The sequence below is a fragment of the Salminus brasiliensis genome, chromosome 24 (genome assembly GCF_030463535.1).
Source record: "Salminus brasiliensis chromosome 24, fSalBra1.hap2, whole genome shotgun sequence".
NCBI classification, from domain to species: domain Eukaryota; kingdom Metazoa; phylum Chordata; class Actinopteri; order Characiformes; family Bryconidae; genus Salminus; species Salminus brasiliensis.
In genome coordinates, this window is record NC_132901.1 from 26,132,859 (window position 1) to 26,156,858 (window position 24,000).

The window sequence follows — 24,000 nt, forward strand, 5'->3', positions numbered from 1 at the left end:
GAGGAGGAGAGTGAACGAGTGTCAAGAGATCATGGAAGCATGTCGTTTCTCTGAGGACTGTATTGCAGAGCCTGTATTGCAGTGCACACTAGCATCAGAACCAGACATTTCAGCATCCTGATGACATTAGATCCTGATAACGGAGTAGAAAGCCTCTCGCGTTCTGAGGACACTGAGGAGTGCACTGTGCATATTCATGAAGGTGCTCAAACCTCTGTACATGCATAATGCAGGACACAGGACTGCCTGGGATGCTGGACACGCTTTACAGTAAGGGTGGACAAAATGCTACACAGACATGCACCATATGGACAAAGGTATTGGGACACCTGCTTTATCCTGCTTTTGGTTCTACTGGATTTTGGAGGAGCACTGCTGTGAGGATCTGACAAGAGCATTAGCGAGGTCAGGATGTTGGATGATGATCACCACCCCACCTCATCCTAAAAGTACTAGATGGATCACCATCCATCACTGCTCCACAGCTCAATGCTGATGGCTTTATACCCCTGTTTATAGCCTGTTAATAGGCTCATGTTAATCTGCTCCAGAGAGTCCTATTCTATTGGCAGTACTTCTCTAGACGCATTAGACAAGCCGTGAGCGTCAGCAATGGGTGCAACTTAAAGTAGCTGAATGCATTCATTTGAATAGGTGTCCACAAACATATATTTAGATATATATATATCTTCTGTGGGATAAGACTTTTGGTAGATACTAAAAATGACCACTGCACACTGGAAAATCAGCCCACAAGACCAGTCTGAGATGTTCTGACCCAGTTGTCTAGAACCTCACAGTTCTGGTCAAAGGTTCTCAGATTCTCACCTGGTTGTTAAGGAAGGCCTCGGCCTGCTTGGTGTCTCTCAGGAACAGCTGGTAGGCATGTGATTGCGACAGCAGCTTCTGCCTGTTCTCCCACATCTTCTGCAGCTCATTCCAGCCGGTGTCCAGCGCCTGCAGCCTCTGCCTCAGGAACATGTGCTGCGCATCTGTCTGGCCCTGGGTGACCATCTCGCCCATGTCCCTCATCTTCTGGTAGTCCTCCTCGTAGTTGCGGATCTCGTTCTTGATGCCCTCGTGCTGGGCCAGCAGCTTCTCTGCCTCAGCCAGCGTGTTGGGCTTGTCCTCAGAGGCCACGGCGGTTTGGGTGCGTGACAGCCACGCCTGAAAGTCATCCAGCTCCCTGAGGAACTGCTGGAGCTTGCTGGCCTCGCCCAGGGACTCCTCGCGGTTACGCAGGGTGCCCTTCATCTCCTCCCACACGTCCTTGATCTCGCCCAGCCTACCTTTGATGCCCGGAGCCTGGTCCCCGTGCTCCTCAGCCAGTCGGTCAGCCTCTTTGCCCAGGTCGCCCAGTTTGTCCTCGATTGCGACCAGGTCGCGCTCCATGCCGGTCAGCTTGCGTTGAAGGGCCATGACGCCGGCCAGGTCATTGCCCAGCTCCTGGGTGGACTCGATGACTTTGGTCTTCTCACGGATCCAGGACTTGGTCTCATTGCATTCGAGGTAGTAGTTCTGTACGCCCAGAGCGGAGTTGAGGGCGTCCTTCTTCCTGTCCACCAGGTCACGGAACTGGCTCCACCTGGACAAAGACGAATGATCTTTTAATGATCATTAAATTTTAATTTATTTGATATAAACTAAGCTGCCAGTATATTAGGTCCTCCAGTGGTGCTCCAACATAGGTCCACCATTGAGCAGATTCTGTTAGAAGGGCAGTGACACCAGCGTAGTAGCATTATGCGAGTGTGTGCCTCACTGACTTGCATCAGGCACTGCATTTACCCATTACTGGGATTTTTGGGGGATTTTAAACATCTCAAAAATATTATTTCTGGTCTGGTCTCCAACCAGAATACCTAATACAGAATACAGAATACCTCTAATTTAAGACCACAGTTTCTGATTATGGGCAATTTATGAGGTCTTATGACCTTAAAACTGTAAAAATGTCATTTCAGACAATCTGGACTTTTTGTAAAGACTTTATTAAGACCCACAGGCACCATGAAGACAAGTGAGTGCCTCTCTAAATGGTACCAGTAGTGGGCAGTAAGTGTTTTTTAAATAGTCTTTTAAAAAATCCTTTCTTAGACAATTATTACAAGCTGCAATTGACTCTCAGGTTCATCAGAAGTCATGAGTGGAGCAGACAGGTCACCTGGTGTTGAGTTTGTCCTGCTGGGCTTTGATCTCCTTCTCACTGGGGTGACCACTGTGGATTAGCTGGCGAGCTATCTGGTTCACCACCGCCACTCGAGAGGCCTGGCTGTTCATCTCTGGCTCCAGACTCTCAAACCTGAAGCACACAGATACATATACCGTAATGATCATTAGACAAGTCAGCAGATCCCTCTGGTTTGACTTGTCCTATAGGTACTTGTGACTTGCCCTAACCTTGTCCGATAATAACATCTCTCACCTGTGTTGAATCACTTCCAAGTCTTCCAGCTTCTCAGGGATCTCCAAGCCGTTGAGCCACTGCTCCTTCTCGACGATCCACAGCTCGCACGCGTCCGCCTCACTCAGCATCTTATACAGCGCCAGCGCGTCCTGCAGCGCCTGCTTCCTCAGCCTGGTCAGCTCTGCCACCTCCTTGTAGCGCTCCTCGATGCCCGTCAGGCGCCCGCTTACCTCTGCCGAGCCAGCCTGCTCTTCAGGCAGCGTCTTGGCCTGCTCGTGCAGCGCGTCCAGCACAGGCCTGTAGCTGGTGATCTCCTCAGCCACGTCCTTGTGTTTCTTGACCAGCGTCTGCGTGGAGAACTCGTCGTGGCCCACGTCGGCACTGGAGACGATGCGCAGAACGTCCAGCATCCAGGCGTCCATGTCGTCGGCGTCGGCCTGGAACTGGTGCAGGGCGCAGGCCTCCTGCAGGCTGGTCTTCCTCGCAGCGAACAGGCGCTCCAGGCCAGCCCACTGCTCCTGGACGTCGGTGATGCGCTGGCGAATCTTCTCAGCGCCAAAGTGGCCGGCGGCCACCAGCTCCTCGCCCTGCTGCACTGTCTGCTGCAGGCGTCCGGCGCGCCCGCTCCGCTCGTCCTCCAGGGCCTTGTGCTTACTGAGGAGGCGCACCACCGCGGTCAGGTCCTTCCCACAGTCGTCAGACGACAGGATCTGCTCCTTCTCACGGATCCAGCCCTCTTCCTCTGCCATCTCCCAGAAGAATTTCCAGAGGCGGCGCGACTCCTCCAGCCGGGCTCGCCGTTCGGCTGCCAGCTGGGTTAGCTCTTGGTAGCAGAACTCCATGTGGGCCACGCGGTCACGGATCACCTGCGGGTCGCATGGCTTGTAGCCTGCATGGAAACACATCTCGCTATGAAGTTAGCAAGTCTGGTAAGGCTTCTTCAATAGCTTTGTTTTGAACATGATTGATCATATAATATTGAACCATAACATCTATATCATGATGAGAATCATCAGATCATCACTGATTGGCTATAACCACTCCTAGTATATAAGCAGTGCAGTATATGAACGCACCCTCACTGTCGTCAGCAAACTTCTGTGCATTGGCGTTGACGGCTTTGACGCGGTCGGCCTGTATGCCGATGTCTGCTTCCACCAGAGCGTGTTTCTGTAGCAGGTCCTCCACGCCCAGGAGGTGCTTTCCATAGTCCTGAGACAGCAGCAGCATCTGCAGAGGCAAGCCACATGCTCAGCACACAGCTAGGCAATATACTGTAAAGTGCTTTATAAAGGTAAACACAGATTTTCTACACTAGAGGTGATCAAAATTTAACATATTTAATCAAACAAGCTAAGCAGACACGACGGCCCGATGTCTGGATGAGTGTTAAACACCCCATTAATTGTGTCATTTTAATGGATAATTATAGAAATGTGTTTAAAAAAGTGTCCTAATGAAGCACACTGCCCCCACTCATTATTATTAAAACTGTCCATCCAAGCCAAACTGACCTTCATTTCATCCATCCAGTCCATGATATACAGCATCTCCTGGAAGACCCTCTGCAGGCCCAGGTTGAGCTCCAGCCTCTGCCGGCGAGCCTTCAGCAGCTCCAGCAGGTAGTCCCACAGTCGCAGGACGTTGTCCTTGCGGGCCGTGATGCGCTTGATGTCGTGATAGTTCTCCGCCTCCAGTTCTCCAGCCACGGCCACCACCACCTGGACACGCTCCTCGTACGCGGCGATGTCCGTCTCGATGGCCTCGTGCTTCTTGGTAGCCGCCTCCACGGCTTGCAGGTCAAAGCCAAAGTTGTCCTGTTGTGAAACGTTAGAGGGATCGGAGGCAGGGTTATGGGTTAGAGGACTGCTGTTTTTTTTTAAGGCTAAATGTGAGACCTTGGGCTAAAATGCCAGGTCTGTGAGCTTGATGGACATTTCAGAGGGCGCTCAGAGCCTTGTTGGTCATCATGCAGGCTCAGGTTCATCACAGCAGTACCACAAACGGCCACAAGGGTCTGCTCAGAGCTAACGCAAGTACGAAGCTGGGCCTGATACTGCAAATCTAAGTGTGTACAGATGTTAAGTACACAGTAGATACTAACTACTTAAAACAAATGACATTTCCACATCTTGTTTTTTTTATGTATTTTATGGCTGAATGTTTAAGATAACTGGGCTACTGTGCTTAAGTGTGCTTAAAAGTTACAAATGACAAAATTCACAAACTCTGTAGTTGCAAATTCTCGCTCGCCATTTATCTGGAAATTGTAGAACAGAATAAATGTATTTTATTTATTGCTGAATTTCAAATTTGGGACAAAATTAACATGCTTAGGTACTTTAAACATGCATATACAATATGTATAAAATTAAACAAATGAACAGTAGTGCATTAAAATTCATTCTTATGATATTGATTAATTCTTGATGATATTGCAAACTTGAGCGTTTGCCGATACCAACAGCAGTCCGATACCATCATTCCCCCTCTCTTAACTCCACCGGGCCAATTTTTTTTGTATGATTTTTGACAGTTTGACATAACTTCTGTAATTTATCTGTAAATAATCTGTAAATAATATTGTTTTTGACTTATCTTATTTAAATTGTGTATATATTGGCAATTTATCTACATTTTGCATCTGAATATCTTGCTCTCCCTTTGCTGCTGCGACACTGTGAATGTCCCCGCTGTGGGACTAATAAAGGATTCTCCCATCTTATCTTATCTTTACTTTATTCGCCTAAAAATTTCAAGGAATTTGTGTGACACAGTTGACTCATATGCCATATTATTTACAGAACAGGCTACTTAAATATGTCAAAATTTATTTATGTAATTTAAAATCAGCAGAATTTAGATATTCATGCAAATTTGACCATGTTTCAGTCATACATGTGTTCCTGCAGCTTGTTCTGATAGGTGTACCTGTCTGTAAGTTACACTGATCCAGAGCTATAAAGCCTAGTATACCGGCATGTAGGCTTGAACCATGCCTTTATGTTATAGATTAGACTAATGATACAGATTATATACTTTTTATTCCCCCTGATATCAGATCCAGTGAGCTTGACCAGTATTGGACTGATACTGATACTGAGTAAACCATAAGTAGGAGGTGCAGAGGTTGTCTCTCTAGAGGTATTTTAATATAACAAATTTGCTAAACATTGAATTTGACCAGGGGTGCTTATACTTTTGCATACAGTACACATTTACACAATTCTACATAACATCACAGTCTGTAACTTACTGATGCTTTAACTAAAACCAATAGAATCAGACCAAAGCAACCCCAAAAAGATCAGATCCATCATCTGGCCGGTCTCATGTAGGGGGTGCACCGGCCGTATGACCTACCTGTGAGACGAGGCGCTGGTTCTCACTCAGCCACGTCTCTCTCATAGCTGCCTTGCGGTCAAACCGGCGAGCGAGCTGCTCCAGCTTCTCCTGGCGAATCAGCTCGGTCCTCAGAGCCAGCTCTCTCTCGTGCTCTGCTTTCTCCAGCCTCTCCCAGGCCTGCACACACACACACACAATCACTAATCAGTCATAATATACAGCACCAGCCACCTGGGAGAGTCAGCACATGTGCAGTTGTAAACAGCTGGTGATTGGTGCAGAGATCATGTTCTGCAATCAGGAGACGGTGTTTAACAGATCTGGGATGAAAGCACAGGCATTGGCAGCGCTCACCTTGTTGATGTCTGATATGAGTTTTCCCTCTCGAGGCATGTAGACCTTCTGATTGTTGGCTCGCATTTTGCTCTGAATGGTGAACAGGAGGACCTCCAGATTGCCCTTTTCTGTAAACCTGCCACAGAAAAAGCAACAGGTTACAGTGTACACCCAATCAATGTGACCAGCAGATGAAGCCTATGCGATAGGTCCGATCAGTGTTTGTACTAAAGAGACTCAGAAGAGCTGATGAGGGTCAATAACAGAGCTGCACAATTCAGAGAAAATACTACTATTATGAATATATTAATCATGTGACCTGGCTAAAGACTGACCTACATTATTTGTATACCTGTGATTATTTCAGATTTATTAATATTGGTTAGAATCCAAAATGCTTTATTCACCAGTAAATGTAAATTATTATTATTTTTTAATATATTTTATGTATATGTATAATGTATAATGGACATTTTTTGATAGGTGTACCTGTCTGTAAGTTACACTGATCCGAAGCTATGAAGCCTAGTATACCGGCATGTAGGCTTGAACCATGCCTTTACGTTATAGTTTAGACTAATGTGATCAATAACAGAGCTGTACAATTCAGAGAAAATACTACTATTACGACTATATTCATAATGTGACCTGGCTAAAGACTGACCTACATTATTTGTATACCTGTGATTATTTAGGATTTATTAATATTAGAATCCAAAATGTTTTATTCATCAGTAAATATAAATTATTTTTTTTTTTAAATGTAAAGATTTGTATTTTTAATTTTTTTGTATTTTTTTTTTATATTTTATTTTTATTTATTTATTTTTAAATTAGTTTTTAACCCAGCCTAGAGGTGGAAAACACTATGATACCTTTATATAATGACGACAATATGCTTTACTGAATGTATCATGAATGTATCATCACAGCTGAAGCAAAAATCTTTGTATTAAGAGTACTGCGGTCGTAGGTTTTACAGTCTGCTGTGTACGGCTGCTGTGTTTGGCCTGTGTCTCAAAATATCATGATCCCAAATGTCTGCATGTAAATGCAGCTATATCAGTATGTAAACTATCATAGCGACCTGTGTCTCACAGATGAACAGCTGTGCTCAGGACTGTAAGTTATGATGTGCTTTACAAGCTGAGTAACTGCTGAAGCTCACTTGGGAGGTTTCTCCACTGTTCGGTAGGTGTTGAAGGCTTGAAGCTGCTGCTGAACTCCCACCAGAGAGTTGGCAAACTTGCGATTGTTGAGAATGATAATGGTCTGCTCAATCCACTCCAGAAGGTCGGAGGCCAGAGACTCGTACTTCTCGATCATCTTCTCAGTTTCGATGGCGTTATCGAGCACCTGTGACCAAGAAATGGGAGTGTGAACACTGCCTGTACACCGTAACCACATAATGCTGTCAGTGTTCTCTTAGCGTTCCTGCAGTGAATGCTAAGAGATGCTAGCGTTCCTGCAGTGTTCCTGCAGAGCGTTACGATACACGTCTCTGAAAGTTATGGGCCAAGACAAACGGTGTGCTTCGTTTAAAGGGATCAAGACTGCAATTAGCTGACTGGCCGATTGTCTGACTGGCTGCCTGTCCAACTGTCTGGCTGGATGGTGGACTGACTGACTGTCCAAATGGTGGGCTGACTCACCAGCTAACTGACTGACTGATGCACTGTCTGACTGGCCTAGTAGCTGACCAGCCAACAGGCTGACTGGCTAGTTGACTGACTGTCTGCATGGTGGGCTGACTGACCTGCTTACTGACTGACTAGCTCACTGACTATCCAACTGGCTGGCTGGTTAACTCACTGGCTAGCTGACTGTGCCTGACTGTCTGACTGACGGGCCTAGTGGCTGACCAGCCAACTGACTGACTGACTAGCTGACTGACTGTCTAAATGGTGGGCTGACTGACCTGCTTACAGACTAGCTCACTGACTATCCAACTGGCTGGCTGGTTAACTCACTGGCTAGCTGACTGTGCCTGACTGTCTGACTGACGGGCCTAGTGGCTGACCAGCCAACTGACTGACTGACTAGCTGACTGACTGTCTAAATGGTGGGCTGACTGACCTGCTTACAGACTAGCTCACTGACTATCCAACTGGCTGGTTATTCAACTGGTGGGCTGGCTGACTGACTGACTGACTGACTGACTGACTGACGGCACATCAAACTGTCCGGCTGGATGGCTGACTGGCTGATTAACTCACTGGCTGTTCAACCGACTGAACGTCTCACTGCCTGACTCCCTGACTAATTGGCCTAGTGGCTGACGAGCCAACTGATTGACCTACTGGCTGACTGACTGTCTGCCAAACTATCTGCATGGTGGGCTGACAGACCTGCTTACTGACTGACTAGCTGACTGACTATCCAATTGGCTGGCTGGTTAAGTCCCTGGTTGACTGACTGACTGACTGACTATCAAACTGTCCGGCTGAATGGCTGGCTGACTGTCCAAATGACTGGCTCATTAACTCCCTGGCTGGCTGACTGTTCAATTGGCTGTTGGCCTAGGGGCTGATTTGTCTACTGGCTGACTTACTGTCTGCTAAACTGTCTGCATGGTGGGCTGACTGGTCTGCTTACTGACTGACTAGGTGACTGACAATCCAACTGGCTGGCTGGTTAACTCCCTGGTTGGCTGTCTGTCCGACTGGCTGAGTGACTGGCTGACTGGTTGCCTGTCCAACTGTCTGGCTGGATAGCTGACTGACTATCCAATTGGCTGGCTGGTTAACTCCCTGGTTGGTAGTCTGTCCGACTGGCTGTCCGACTCAGCCACTATTTAAACTGCTTTCCAAACTTATTTAACCATTTAACAGTATTTGGGGGCTGGATGGGGTACTGACTAACTGTCCAAATTGTGGGCTGACTCACCTGCTAACTGACTGACTGATGGGCTGGCTGACTGTCTGACTCACTGACTGACTGGCCTAGTAGCTGACCAGTCAACAGACTGACGGGCTAGCTGACTGACTGACTGTCTGTCTGTCTGCATGGTGGGCTGACTGACCTGCTTATTGACTAATTAGCTCACTGACTATCCAACTGGCTGCCTGGTTAACTCCCTGGTTGGCTGGCAACTTTAACTGGCTTTAGATTTGGACCATCTCACCTTTCCAATACGCTTCCCTTCCACTTTAAGAGCCTTCATCTTAGAGAAGTAGTGGTAGTAGGTGACAACGTAGGTGATAATTGACTTCTCATCGGGATGCTCAACACTGATATCTGCAATACACACAACCATGCACACACACACAAACGCTTCAGTTCAACGTATCACACCGAAATCACAAGCATCAAATACGATCCTCCAGACTAAACACCCGGGCCTGGCTTCCTTGTTTCTGCACAGACACAAACGGAGGGAAGCCTTGTGAAGGCGATGTCTGAGGTGTGCCGTTTGAGCGGTCTACTGTTTAGCACACAGAACAATGCTCCAGCGCTTTCTCACGCTCCTGCTCTTTGTTCCTCTCTCCACAGGTTTCTGACGACTCCAGCTGAGCTCTCATCAGGACACCACACTTGCCGTGAAAACGGAATTAGGACTCTGCTGTAATGCAGAAATCCAAACTTCTATTAAGGAATGCGCTGCTAAGCGTCCTCCCCATAACAGCTGCAGGTGTGCGCAACTGCGGCCCTGAGGTCACGGACATGTGAAGGACCAAGCCCAGGAGAAGTGGTGTTGTTTTTGGACCATGCTAGACTCCCCGACTTTAAATGAGCAGTTTAGACCACTACACTTTCAGCTACGATGAGACAAAACATAGATAAGATAGCAGAGTTACAATTTTATTGCCACATAAGGAAATATAAAAGTATTGGGACACCTCCACACTATTCCACCTACAGGAGCTTTTCTGACCCTCTATTCTAAACCCATATACATTATTAATATGGAGCTGATACCTCTTTGCTCTAAGCTCTACCAGCAGCAGCAGCAGGTCTGGAGCTCTGCTGCAGTTACTGAGTCAGTTGGAGGCTTTTCTGCACTCTGCTCTGAGCTCAGCACTCGGCCCTGACCCCGCTCTGTAACTTTACGTGGTCTGACAGACACTCGGTGGACACTGAGCTGCTCTCTGTGAGCTGTTCCTCCTAAACTCTTCCACTGTTCAATAATAACACCACTCACAGCTGATGGAGGAAGATCTAGGAGAGAAGGTCTAAATTTCACCAGCTGACTTGTTGTTGTTGGTGCAGCAGCGGTGTCTCCTATTACATACAGAACCACGCTGGAGTTCAGTGAGCTCTGTAGAACCTCCCGTTCTTTCACTGATGTGGGTAAGAAAGGCCGACTGCAGGACTAGAGGCTGGAGTTTATACATCTGTGGCTGAATAGGACTGAATGAAACAGCTGGATTCAATGGTTAAGAGGTGTGTCCCAATATTTTTGTCCATAAAGTGTACATGCAATATGCCTATAACACTCCTAATGTGTCATGGCTATAGACTGGCCTACATTATTTTTGAACGAGCTGCAGGAGAACAGCGCTGAAGACTTTACTGTGCTTTACTGTTCCTGATCTCTGCATCCAGACTTTTCTCTCGCTCTGGGGAGGAAAACATGTTTATTGGCAGTTTTCCTTTTTACTTCTTGGCAAAATATTTCGTATTTATTACAGATGGCTCATTAATACAAAATATATATATATATATACTGAGCAAACGAGAATAAGGGTAGACACTACAGTTGCCAAGACAACCTATACCTATAACGCAATGCACTATGGACTATTATCAGAGGCATCGGTGAGGAGTGTCCAAATGTTTGTGGACACCCCTTCTAACGAATGCATTCAGCTATTTTAAGTTGCACCCATTGCTGACACAGATGTGCAAATGCACAAACATACACAAACAGCTTGTCGAGTCCCTGTAGAGAAGTACTGCCAATAGAATAGGACTCTCTGGAGCAGATCAACATCATGACCCTATTAGCACATACTATTGGGCTAGAGGGCCCAGCATTGAGCTGTGGAGAGGTGGAAGAGATGAGTTCTCTAAAATAATGGTGGTGCTCCATCCAATACTTCTGGGGCGAGTTGGGGAGGTGGGGATGAGGTGGAGTGGCAATCATCCAATATCCTGACCACACTAATGCTGCAGAGTGCAATCAAACCCTTACAGCTATGCTACAGAATCTAGTACAAAGCCTTTTTCCCTGGACAGTAGAGACAGTTATTCCAACAAAAGTAGGATCATCCTTTTTAATTCCGAAAAATCAATGAATGAGCATGTGTCCCAATACTTTTGTCCATCTAGCGTACTTACAGCACCTACACTCTTGAAAAAAAATGAAGATGCTTCACATGGTTCTTTCAGTGATGCTGTAGAAGAACCAGTATTGTACCATGTTTGTAACAAAGATGTTTGTGAACGTAAAGAACCTTTTAACTAGTAAAGAACCGTAAGATGTACCATCAGATGTAGGTTCTTTCTAATTAAAACATGGTTCTTTATGGAACTAAACATGGTTCTTCTATGGTATTCCTCAAAGAGAACCATTTAAAGAACCTTTATTATTAGGAGTGTAGTAAAAACGCCTGTGATTGGTCAGGCTCACTTGGTCAGACTTCTGTGGTATCTGTATTGGGGGAACCATGATACCGATTAACAACCCATATACCGCCTAGCCCTACGAGACGCCTCCATTTTGTGTAAGGAGAGTCCATTTTCTCACCCTCTGCTCTTCTTAGCTGTTGCAAACCTGTCAGCGCTCTGTCCTACTTCTGGATATAGGGCACAATGAAGCCTCCAACACTGGGCCACAAGGAGCGCCTTAGTAACGAGGAACAATGTGCTTTCTATCACACCATATGCTGTTCAGGGCTCTATTTCTGGACGTCTTGTCACAGTTAGGCACCGCAGACTCATAAAGTGAAGCACTATCTATGAACAGAGGAGCGGTCACTGGAAAAGACTGAAGTTCCTGGATGGTATAAACGTCTGCTGTGCAGTAGAGCCGCAGACTCACCCTCTGGATCCAGGAGTTTTGTGAGGCCCAAGTGCTGTTCGGCCAGGTTGAAGGCGTTCTGCAGATTGTAGTGCGCATTAGACTTCTTCAGCTTGTCAAAGTCTATCAGGTCAGGTCTGCGGTGTCGGAGAGAGAGAGAGAGAGAGAGAGATATATCCAGAACTGTATATCACAACAGGCTACACCTCAAACAGAGTTTATGTACCTGTGTTTGTGAATAAGGGCGTTGAAGGCCATGCCGTCTCTCCAGCTGGTGGTGAAGTTGTGAATGTTGACATTTGGATAGCTGCAACAGGACAAAAGAGTTCATCGTTAGGAATCAGACACAGAATAAAGGGTTAAAATGATGATTGTTCCCAATATTGTTCCGGCGTCTTCGTTTCCAATAGACCATTATCGCATTTCCACGTTTATTAATGTGTGTAAAGGAATGTTAAACGGCTTCCTGACGTGTTATTGGCTGAGGTTGATGCCCCAGTTTAAACATGTTCAACTCCATCTGAAAAACTCCGCCCATCATGTGTGATTTTTAACAAGACGACCAATAAACCGAGAGATAATCTGAACCGGAGTGAACGCAGAGCTGAACAGTGGGACAGATTTACTCATGTCTGGGATTAAAAATGCTAGGCCGCTAAAACTCGAAGTTAATTCATTTAAACGGTTTCAGCAAGGTTTGGTTAAAACCCTTGAGGGAGTAGTTTCATGTAGAAATGTCCTCCTTTCATCCGTGTTGGACAGACTTCCAAACATGCTTTAAAACTGCAGCTGCCGGTTAACACAATCGAAAAATGTTATGTGTCCTAGTCATTTTTCCAGTCTTTCTAACTACTTCCTCTACAGACCCTACGCCAGATTATCTATACTCCTAAACCCCTTCTTCAGTGTCTCCTTCCTTCTCTCAGCCCCATGTCCTGGTCTGCTTCCTTCTGTCTGCTCGCTGCTAGTGCGAGTCCATTCGTGGTTGGCTGCTGGTGCCTGCCTACCCTCTGGTCCAAGCTCTCCTGCTGTGTAAACTCACAATGCTCCTGCCCTGTTCCTACTGTTCTGGCCGGGGTCACCTGACTTGACTCCCCGCTACCCTGGATCACTGTAAAGATGCTTTGTGACGACATGCAACAACTGTGTGCAAGTTAACCTTGTGATGTTAGTTTTCCTTGTCTGTGTGAAAACACTGAAAACAGGAGTTTAAAAAAAAACTAAAACAAACACCACTTTCTTACAGATTTCAGTCACCTAAAATGTCAGGATGTTGTGGACAGAAGGCTTCTACACAGAAAAAAGCTCATATCAACATGTGTGGACGGGGCCTCGGACACCCACGGCTTTGAGACTCTACCCCACCTGGCATCGCTACAATCAAAACCACTACATATCTACGCTCACCCTGCAGTCTTCATCTGACACCACAGAAGCAGGGCATCCTTGGCAGACTTCTTCTCTTTGTTGTCCTCCGTCTCGACGCTAATGTCCTGAATCTGTCAGACAGAAATTCACGAATTGAGTTTGACACAAAGGAACCGCACACTTATGCTTCACGAGCACTTACCACATTACCCTCCGTACGGATATTTTACAGCACCCCCACAGCAGCACCCCTGCTCCACTAATCCGGGCAGTGTCAATCCATTCATAATTGCAGATCTTAAAAAAGCCATGCATGTATCGCTTCAGGGAAACTTTAAGCCCTTTCTAATCCATGCATACTAATTAACGAGGTGTAGTCAATCTAAATTATCTGGTCATAAATTAGCCCCACCTCCAAATCCTTAAAAAGCTGAGAACTCATCCCTCCAACACTAAACTATAAATAACAAGCCCTGCCTGTGATTGGACTGCGCAGTGGGATTGTACATTGGTACATTGAAAGGAGGGGTATTGTGGAGTGTAGAAGGCCTTTTTCAATACTGCTTTTTTATACGCCCTCGCCAATTTCCACTCATCACTGGGAAGTGCGTCACACCTACGTTACACAAGTGGGGCGTTTGCAGCATAAGGGAAGAAGAGGACATTGAGGAATGCTATCAGCCACTTTTTAGCTACATTAGCCCTAGTGTGCTGCTCAGCTAGCCATGGGAACTCTGCATTCAGCTATAAGCTTTGGGTTTGAATGTCCATCGCCTATTTCTGTTGTTGTTCACAGGGTAGAGTACAGTAATGGAGTTGTATCAGCACTTACATTACAGATGGAGGAGTTTCCAACCTAAAAGCTCCTAAAAGTCTTCATTCTAATGAAGTGAATCTGGCTCCCCGTCTAAAAAGTCTAATAAGCGTCTGCTGTATTTCACCAGTATTGCTCTCCTCTCCAAGAGGAATGGGGGGCACCATGTTAGCCCTGGGATTGGTCAGGGGTATGCTGACGTAAACCTGACCCACTTTTAGGACCGTTGACCAATCCCAGGGCTAACATGGTGCAGCCCTCTCTTTGAGTCTGAGCCCCCTGGAGACCTAAAGCTAAAGCTAAATCTGGCGAGCTTAAGCTGAAGTCGGGACTGGGGGAGCTGCTCACTGTTGCCTCACTGTGGAATTTACACCACACAGGTACCCGTACCCCACTCTACCAGCACGGTACACAGACGGCCCCCCCAAAGCGGAAAAGGGACGGCGCCAGGTGGGTGTTGTGGAAATGAGTCCAAGTGGACGACGGCTTGTCAAAACCAATGTCAAAACACAGGAAATAGAAAGAGGAAAAGACCTCAGAGGTCAGCTGACCTGGAAGCGCAGGATGATGGTCCAGATGAGGCCGAGCGTGAGGCGGTGGTTGCCGTCTACGATGTCGTGGGAGCCCATGTTCTCCAGATGAACGCGCTGCTCTTTGAGGAACTGCAGGGCTTTGTCTACGTTCTCCAGACAGTGGATCCGCATGCGGCCTTTTGTGGGCTTCGGCTGGGGAACATGGGGAGTATGTCATTGATCTATATATACACACAATGTCTCTGCCACGCAAAAACCTTGTACCTTTCATTTTTCACATTCTGACATTATTAGCCTTTACACTGCATCAGAATTTCATGATTATGGACCAAAAGAAATAACTTTGAATTGAAAGTTCTTCTAGGGCTCATATTTTATAAAAGGAGCCCCAGAAGAACCTTCAATTCTGTTGTGAAGCGTAATGCTTTTTCAAAAGAAGGGAAACCAGCAAGAATAACACCTGCCATGGATCCCTGCTGAGAAGCGCTAAGCCTTCTTTCTATTTTAGCCTCCTCTCCATGTCCTCATTCTGTAACAGAAGACTCCGCTAACGCTGAGGACCTGCATAGGGTGGCTAACAAGTGCAGCCATGTCCCAGCAGCAGTTGCCGCCTCTTTCTTGTGCCCTAGAGACCGTGGCCTAGCACTTACCACCCTATGCAACCCCAAGAACAGGCTAGCTTCAACGTTCCTCGAAGGAGCACTGTAGTTTCCTTGGTGTTCACTGTAATCTGCCGGATGCAGCAGCTTGTTTGATCCTGAGGGCACCGACATGGCTTTGTCGCCACCTGATTGGCCAAGGGATGCGGATCAGGTAGCGACAGTGCAGAGTTTACAGTGGTGGTTTTGCTACCTTGACCTCCCTTCCTTCTTCTTACGGTCTAGAAGGCAAACATACGCTTTTCGGCCAGCCCGGGGCCTGAATGGTTAGCCCGACTGGAAGCCAGAATGCTCTGTCCATGTTGGCCCCACATATGGATTCTCACCAGGGTCATGGCCAGGAGGGGTTGAACATGGGGTCCATCTTGGTTGTACACTGCATATGGGGCCTGGATGGGACCTATGTAAGATTAGGGTGGGCTGTAACGATGGGGGCCACCTGGAACCCACCTAGCCCATATTTTTAAAAGGGTGCATCCTGTATAAAAGCTCAGTTACTGCCTTCTAAGCTATTCTGCGTACCTCTTAAATCTCCAGTCAGTCCAGTTTTTGCCTCAAAGGATGACCAACGTTTCAAACAATGATCCTTTTAAACACACAGATCTCCACTGATCCATCGTTCATCCTCAGAAACAAGCTAAAAGGTTCCCCTCATCCACTACAATGCATGGCAAAGTGCCAGATCATGCTCCAGCATGAAGAGTATCTCTGAGCGCATCAACACTCGAGCTCAGCTCCTGGCACCGGCCTTGTTCTTCTTGGCTCGGAGTTACACCTACACGACATGACACCACAATATCATCTCGATCATCCATCAATCAACCATCTCAACGAGGTTCATGAAGCTTCCTTGTTCCGTCCCTTTTGTTGAGGGTATGAAAGGGACCTTTGTATTCATCCTTGCTGATAATTGCTCCAACTAGCCGAAAGAGGCATGGGTGGAGGGATGAAGGTGGGCTTAGTTGACTGGCATCGTTTTCAGCAGAAGGATTTAGTTCGGGTTCGGGTTGAGGTTGAAACCATGGTCAGATCTTTCTCACACTGAGGCACCCAGAAAGCTTCAGGAAAGCGTATTTGGGATTTTGGAGCAATCCACTGGAAGTCACGAGGCCGGAGGGCTGAGGATGAGGCTGGTCGGAGTGGCACAGTCTATAATACTACTTAATTGCATTACTGATTCCAGAGCTTCATGCCTGAGTGGGTCAGAAAGGACTGGTTCAAAAAGCCACAGCTCTGGTCTGTGGAGACAGCGAGAGCTTACTGTTCGTCACATCGACTGTGTGGATTAAACTCAGGAGCTTAAGCTCGCAATGGCACGGCAGAGAAACGTGGAATACATTTAGTGGAGGCTAAACCAGTAGAGAACCCTGGACAAAAGTATTGGGACACCTGCTCAATCGTTCAGAAATCCTGCTTTTGTTGGAGTAACGGCCTCTACTGTCCAGAGAAGACGGCTTTCTACTAGATTTTGGAGGAGCATTGCTGTAAGGATTTGATTGAATTCAGCGACAAGAGCAGCATTAGTGATGATGATCACCACCCCAAAAGTACTGGATGCAGCTCCACCACCATGATTCCAGAGAACACAGCTCCGCCACTGCTCCACAGCTCAATGCTAGGGGGCTTTATACCCCTCTAGCCCATGCCTGGCCTAGCATTAGGCAGCATGGTGCCAACAGGTTCATGCTATTTGGCAGATTTTAAATAGTAGTAAACAACAACAAAAAAAAACATCCAGTTTATTTACGGTCCCCCAGCATAATTACCACTGGGAGGCCTGGCGAAAGAGGTTTAAGTAGTGTCTCGGACTGGATATTGACTGAGCAAAATAAAAGTAAAGGTTTATAGCTCTTTACATCTGCAAGCACAAGTTAAAAATATGCGTTTGCTCACTATATGACTTCCTGTAAAGGCTCATTTACGATCAACCGTAAATATGGATACAAGGGAGGCTTCCATCCGTATTCTGCGTTGATTTAATTTGCATTTGTGGACATTTTCTGAACGTTTACGGACACAGAGCGAACAGAGCAGTACCTCGGGAAATTGTGGGAGCAGAGCAGCCAATAGTTCAGGCAAACAAGACCATTATTACGCTCAGCACGATCATCGCCAACTACCCTCTGGTGGATGCATTGCTTAAAATCCATGCCAATGTAAAGGATGGATAGAAGTGTCGGTTAAATTATAATAAATATTATAATAAATAAACAGACATCTTAATTTTAATAAATAAAGGGAGTATAAATGGGTCTTAAAAGCTGTTTATATATATATAGGCTATATAAATAATGAATAGAGAGATTTATATATTAAAAAATTACATTAACATATAATTTGAGGAGCATTTCTGTAGACCAGTAGTGAAGGACAGAGCAGTTTTCAGCTATATGGCTGATACACACAGTCTCCACACAGGGGAGCACAGTTCAAGCCCACCACCAGCACTTGTGGGAGCATTTCTATTATCCACAAAACTCCTGTAACTTAACCCCACAGGGCCTTCAGGAGCTAGTAGCCGGATGCAGCTGAAACCTAATCAGGTCCCAATCCTGAGACCAGTTCTACCATTTTCCCAACAATGGTCTAAGCCAGTAAATGACCCTGTAATTTAGAGGATTTTAGAGCAACCGGCTGCACTGGCTCTACTCAGGTCCAACAAAGTGGGGTTGCACCACACACACTAGCCTTAACACGGAGCTTAACGGCTGCTGAAGGTGAAGTTAACCCTGGTCTGGAAGCAGCACCCTATCTGAAACTGCTAGCACTGCAGGCTACTCACCAGCCTCTCTCCAGACAGCACCTCCAGGAGCTTGATGAGCATGCGGCCATCCCTGAGGTCCATGTAGAGGTCGGTGATGCGGCCGGAGACGCGGGCCAGGTGGGAGTTCACCCACTTGGTGAAGGTTTTCTTCTGGACTGCCTCGCGCTCGTCTGCAGATATAAGACCAGAGGAAAGAGTCAGAGTCATGGCAGATGAACACCAACTTGAGAGGCACTGCAGAAGAAACACTGGTGCACCCCCACTACCCCTCACATGGGTAGAACATGGGCAAGGTGGGTTCCAGGTGGGCATAGGATCTGAGTGGGTTTGTACATGTGTTGTTATTGGGACCCATGTGGGCTTCCAAAAATGGGCCCCATCATTACAGCCCACCCTGACCTCACATGGGTCTCATCTAGGTTCTGTATGCAGTGTAAAAATTCAGATGGGGCCCACAGTTAACCCCTACTGGTCCTATCGCTGACTCTGGTGGGCTTTTGTGGGGCCAATGTGGAACTCTTCCCAGGGGTGATCAGGTAGGCAAATTCCTTCGTCAGTGTTTTGCTAAATTAAGCCCATGACACACCCGGAAGGCCCAAGATTGAAGTCTGGTGTCCCAGATCCAGAGAGAGAGAGTCCACTCAACCAACCATGAGCTTCCATTGAGACACGATGACGCTACGTCAACATCATGTACCCAAAAGCCGCCCAATCTGGCTAGCCTCACCCTGGGGAGTGATAGGGAACAGGGAGGGCCGTTCTCCCCGTCCAGAGACAGCGAGAACTGGCCAAGAAATGCTGTGGCATTCATCTGAAGATGACTGGGTCAACATATACAGGCACATTCATGCGTTCATGAGGCCTTCTATGACTCCTTTACTAAAAATAAGCTCAAATCAGCTCGGATGCATCCATCCTGTTTATACCCAGCATTGAATTCATGTCAGAGGGTGTGGGCGTGTTTACGAAAGCCACATAACCAACTCACATTGTTCCTAAAACAGCCTCTGCTTCCACTGCACTGCACTGCAGAGGAACAGCTTTGTCCAGGCCAAGCCATGCCAAACACCCAGACAGCACATTCCTATGTATCCACCATCAGATTTGTCCGAGCAGATCTGCTGCTTCCAGCAATTGTTTCAGCTGCAGAACCCGATTCATCAGTATCTGATCTGAGGTCTGCTTTTCCCCCCTCCCAGGTCCAGTCGGGTGGTCCGGAGGTGCCAGAAAATCCCATAAATCACTCTTCTTTATTCCTTTATCTCCTGGAGCCATAGGCAGAACCATCACCTACACTTCCACTCACCCACCCACACGCTCACTCTTCCTCTCGCACACAATGGAGTGTGTCAACGCCAACGTCTCTCTTTGCCTAGCGCTCTCGAAAGCCTGTTGCCATAGAAATCTGGACGGAAGATCTGCAGCCTCCCCGAGCAGGCTGGACCTCACAGATCCCTCAGCAGATTAAGCTGCACGGAGGCACGCAGCTCCATCTAGGACCTGGTTCTGGGCACCGTTAGCGCAGTCGCTGGCATGCCGGTTTAGAAAGTTGGACAGCACATTCGTCATCGCACAAGATTGATGTGTCCACTCCAGAGTTAGCGAGTGAGCAATCATTATGGATGGCCGAGGACGTCCGCGGTTTGGGACAAGGCCAGGACAGGCTGTTGGGTATACATTCACACTCTAATCTGAAGCCTGTACCAAGCTCTGTGCTAAAGCACACCTGCAAATGCTTTGCTTTACATGTTAAAAGGGTCAATATTTATTACATTGTTACTAGAATATTTCACAATTCTAAAAGGCCTGTGGGTCCAGAGTACTAAATAAGCTTCAACACAGCTTTTACTGTAACTGATTATTGCTCTCTCTCAACCATATGCTCATCTTTTACATTACACAACAGCTCTATTTATTTTATATATTTTTTAATTTCATTTAATTTGTAATGAGTTATTGAACTGTATTTTATTTTGTTTATTTTATTACATTTTTGATTGATTTTGTGTATTTTTTTTAATTGAGTTTATTAACTTTATTGTATTTTGTACTTATTTTACTTTATTTTATTTTATTTTATTTATGTATTTTTATATAGTGTTCATTTAGCTTTAAACAAATAAGGTTTTTATTTTTTAATTCCATTTTACTTTAGTATTGATTTTATTTAATTGTATTGTTTTGATTTTATTTTATTATATGCTTTTATTTATTTATTTTCCAATGTGTTTATTTAACTGTATTTTATTTTGTATTTATTGTGTTTATTTTATTACATTTTGTTGATTTTATTTTTTAGGGTATTTGTTTTAATTGAGTTTATTTAACTTTATTCTATTTGTACTTATAGTTTTTATTTAGCTTTAAATAAATAAGTGTTTTATTTTTTTAATTCCATTTTACTTTAGTATTTATTTTATTTAATTGTATTGCTTTGTTTTTATTTTCTTTCTTTATTATATGCTTTTATTAAGTTCTTTTACTTTTGATCTTTATATTTTATCCAATCTGTATTTTGAGCTTGTTGTTTAATGTGCTCGGGCATTCATTAAAGGATTTCACTGTGTACTGTGTATGACCACAAAACGCACTCAGCATGAACACACACACACACACAAGCCTGGGTTTGCCTGCCTACGCGCACATGCATGCACCAACCCACCAACTCGCAATCCACCCAACCACCCACGCAAACACCCACACACACAACATACAAGCACACAGCATTTACACGCACCAGCTCCATACACACAACACTATTAACAGAGAGGGGTGCAAAGAGGGCAAACGGTGGGTGGGGCTCGTCCTGAATTTCCAGATGAATGGACCAATAGAAACGCTCCAATATGATTTTTTAAATATTATTTCTGACTTCCATTAAAAGTTAAAAAGATTTCAGCCAAACAGTGACGATATCTGTGTGGTCAGGTACAGGAGTGTGTGTGTGTGTGTGTGTGTGTGTGCTGACGGATCAATGAGTAATGCCTAATGCTCTGGCAACACTTCATATGACCATGCCAATAAATAAAGCTCCGGGAAAAGAGAAAAGACAGAGAGAGAGAGGAGGGGAGGGGAGCAAGTGCAGTCAGAGCCATGAAGAATGTTACAGAGAGCTGCGAGTTTTCACAAGTCCGCGCTCCTCAGGTGAGTGATGACCGGTCCATCGTCCAAACAGAGCTTCTCCTCGTAATTAAAGAACCAACTGTGACCCTAAAGAGACTCTGACCACCTCAGAGAAACAGCGCTGTTTCCATCAGATCTGCAGATTCAGTCGAGAAGCTTTGTTGGACGTGACTGTTCCTCAGTTTAAACAGGAGATGCTAGGCTAATGATGCTAACAAACACAGGACTTGGACGGTCCCCAATCTGATCTCTGACAGATTGGGATGAGCTGTATTTCATTGCTTGTGGCTTTAGATTAACTGTATATATATTTAGTTTATATATATATATATATATATATATATATATATATATATATATATATATATATATATATATATATATATATGTATATATTATTTTTTTTTATATATTTTTTTTTTTCTTGTGTATTGATGGTGATGCTGTTTTTTTTTTTTTTTGTTGCCCAGACCGTTTATCACCAGGCTGTTATGAATGGTTTCAAAACCACAGTTTAACGTCATTCGTTCTGTCTGTTTCTTCGCCCTGAGTGAATAACTGCTGCTGTAGACGATCAATTACAAGGTTCTCTGCTTCTAACAAGGCCCTCGATGAGACGCGTCCGAGGATAAGGCACTGCGTAGATCTAATCCACAGCAGAAATCTTTCAGCTGCCTTTTCTCAGCTGATCATATGACTTCATGTTGGCTTCTCTTCTCTTCGGTGTCACTTTGGCTGTGGCAGCAGGCCGACGTGTCCTGGTTTGACCAGATCCTGATCTCCCCACAATCAGTCAGCAGCTTCGCCTCCAGCGCAGACTCTGGAAAGCCCCTGGATTTTCACGGCTGGATCTGCAGGACATGTCTTGGCGGGACAACGAGCCACTTTTTTTTTTAATAGGCATGTATTCTAGGATCTGATCTAGAAGCTGCAGGGGGATTAGAATGGGATTAGATGGACAGAGCTGATGTATCAATTTGGTCCAGACTCTGGTCCAGGTTTAGTATAGGAGGGCACCCTCCCTTATGTGGTTGACCCCTTAGACCCTTTATGTAAACCCACATTCAACTACATTACAGCCATATTTAACAGCATTTAATTTCATAGACCCCAAAATGGAACCCTGTGGGACTCCATAAATCATTTACGATAGTTTCTGCATTAGGGTTATTAACTGAATAGTAAGAGCTTCAGGTTCGGAGGTTTTTGGATTAGTATGTTTAAGGGTAGGGTTAGGTTTAGGGAGTGATATGCTGGGGTTTAGGGTTTGGTAGTTCAAGTCAAAAAGCCAAAAACAGCAAAACATTGACATCTAAAAGCACACAGAGCTACGCTGTACGGTTAGCCTGCGCTTCATTAAACCCAGTCTGATGCATTACGGGTGGAATTATTCAGCGGGCCAGCAGGGAACAGTAGACAGGGACTGCATTAACTGAGTAAAGGATCATGTGACGTTAAAAGCCTTCACGGTTTCGCTGACGTGCAGCAAAGTGATTGCTTCTGCTACTCGGTCAAAAGCGATGTGTCAATGGTAAGTCTGCCTGAGCTAATCGATACTGCTGAACAGGCTGAAGGCTATATTAGGCCTGTATTTCACTGCTTGGCTAAAAAGCTAGAGACACGTTTAAAGAAGCTGTGTGTGTGTGTGTGTGTGTGTGTGTGTGTGTGTGTGTGTGTGTGTGTTTCTCTGGGTCAATGTCAGACCCATTAAACAAGCTATTTGGCCTTGACCTCAGCTGACAAGACAACATTTGGTGCCTTTATAGAGACTGACCACACCGTCCCCGACTCTCCCGGAAGCCGTTCCTTCAGCTCGCACAGTAACTGATAATCACCAGCTTCTGAATCACTGAAGGAAAGAGGAGATCAGGCAAGCTTATGCTTTCTGGCCTTTTCAGCCACGTCTCATACTCGCCTATACACTTCATACCACTCTATATACAGTACCAGTCAAAAGTTTGGACACACCTGCTTGAGTGTGTGCTGATCATCATCAAAATTCTTCAAAAAAAAAAAAAAAGTTGACACTAGGGACACACAGGTATGACCACCGTAGGATGGATCTTGACTGGGGGGTTTCAGTAGGCCCATGTTGTAGGATGAACTGAAAGGAGCTGATAGGCTCATCATATAGGCTATTAAAGCAGTTTATTGGTTTTGCTAAATGAGTAAAAGTGTGTGTGTGTGTATTAATGTACATTAACATACTGTAGCTGCATGGTTTGAGGGGTATATCCTCCCTCACACCACACACACACACACACACACATTGCCATGGTCCTACAACTTAGGCCTACTTGAAACCCCTCAGCCACGGCGCCCTAACTATGGTGTCTACCCATATCCCCCCTCCATAGTCCTCTTTAAAAAATTTTTTTGGACATTTGGATCATTCAACCAAGTGTGTCCAAACTTTTGACTGGTATTGTACATAATTATATACATACATACACACACACACACACACACACATATATATATATATATGTTATATATGCACAGTTTATGAGTTTATGAGGTGGCCATGATATATAACCACAGGCCGCTGCCCTGTTTGCGTGCAGAGTGTGAGTCTGGGGAATGAGTTAGATGAAGATGCTGGTTGAAATGGAAGAGGCTGATATGACTTATATGACCCAACTTCTGGACAGTAGTGAGCCAGCGATCACATGCTGCTTATTGAGCTGCA

At 45.6% G+C, this 24,000-nt stretch overlaps 1 protein-coding gene across 3 annotated transcripts in view; it reads right to left on the reverse strand.

Moving 5' to 3' along the window:
• Positions 1–24,000, reverse strand: part of LOC140546812 (spectrin beta chain, non-erythrocytic 1-like) — a 92,539-nt gene that overhangs the window by 22,990 nt on the left and 45,549 nt on the right. For all 3 annotated transcript variants that reach the window (XM_072670220.1, XM_072670222.1, XM_072670219.1), the window contains 14 exons: positions 18,207–18,358; positions 14,784–14,957; positions 13,458–13,549; positions 12,277–12,357; positions 12,072–12,187; positions 9,213–9,325; positions 7,257–7,444; positions 6,107–6,224; positions 5,771–5,929; positions 3,922–4,224; positions 3,484–3,637; positions 2,426–3,296; positions 2,165–2,302; positions 829–1,585 (listed from right to left, as the gene is read on the reverse strand). In XM_072670220.1, coding sequence (XP_072526321.1) covers positions 829–1,585; positions 2,165–2,302; positions 2,426–3,296; positions 3,484–3,637; positions 3,922–4,224; positions 5,771–5,929; positions 6,107–6,224; positions 7,257–7,444; positions 9,213–9,325; positions 12,072–12,187; positions 12,277–12,357; positions 13,458–13,549; positions 14,784–14,957; positions 18,207–18,358 — 3,416 coding nt within the window. The remainder of the gene's footprint in view (positions 1–828; positions 1,586–2,164; positions 2,303–2,425; positions 3,297–3,483; positions 3,638–3,921; positions 4,225–5,770; positions 5,930–6,106; positions 6,225–7,256; positions 7,445–9,212; positions 9,326–12,071; positions 12,188–12,276; positions 12,358–13,457; positions 13,550–14,783; positions 14,958–18,206; positions 18,359–24,000) is intronic.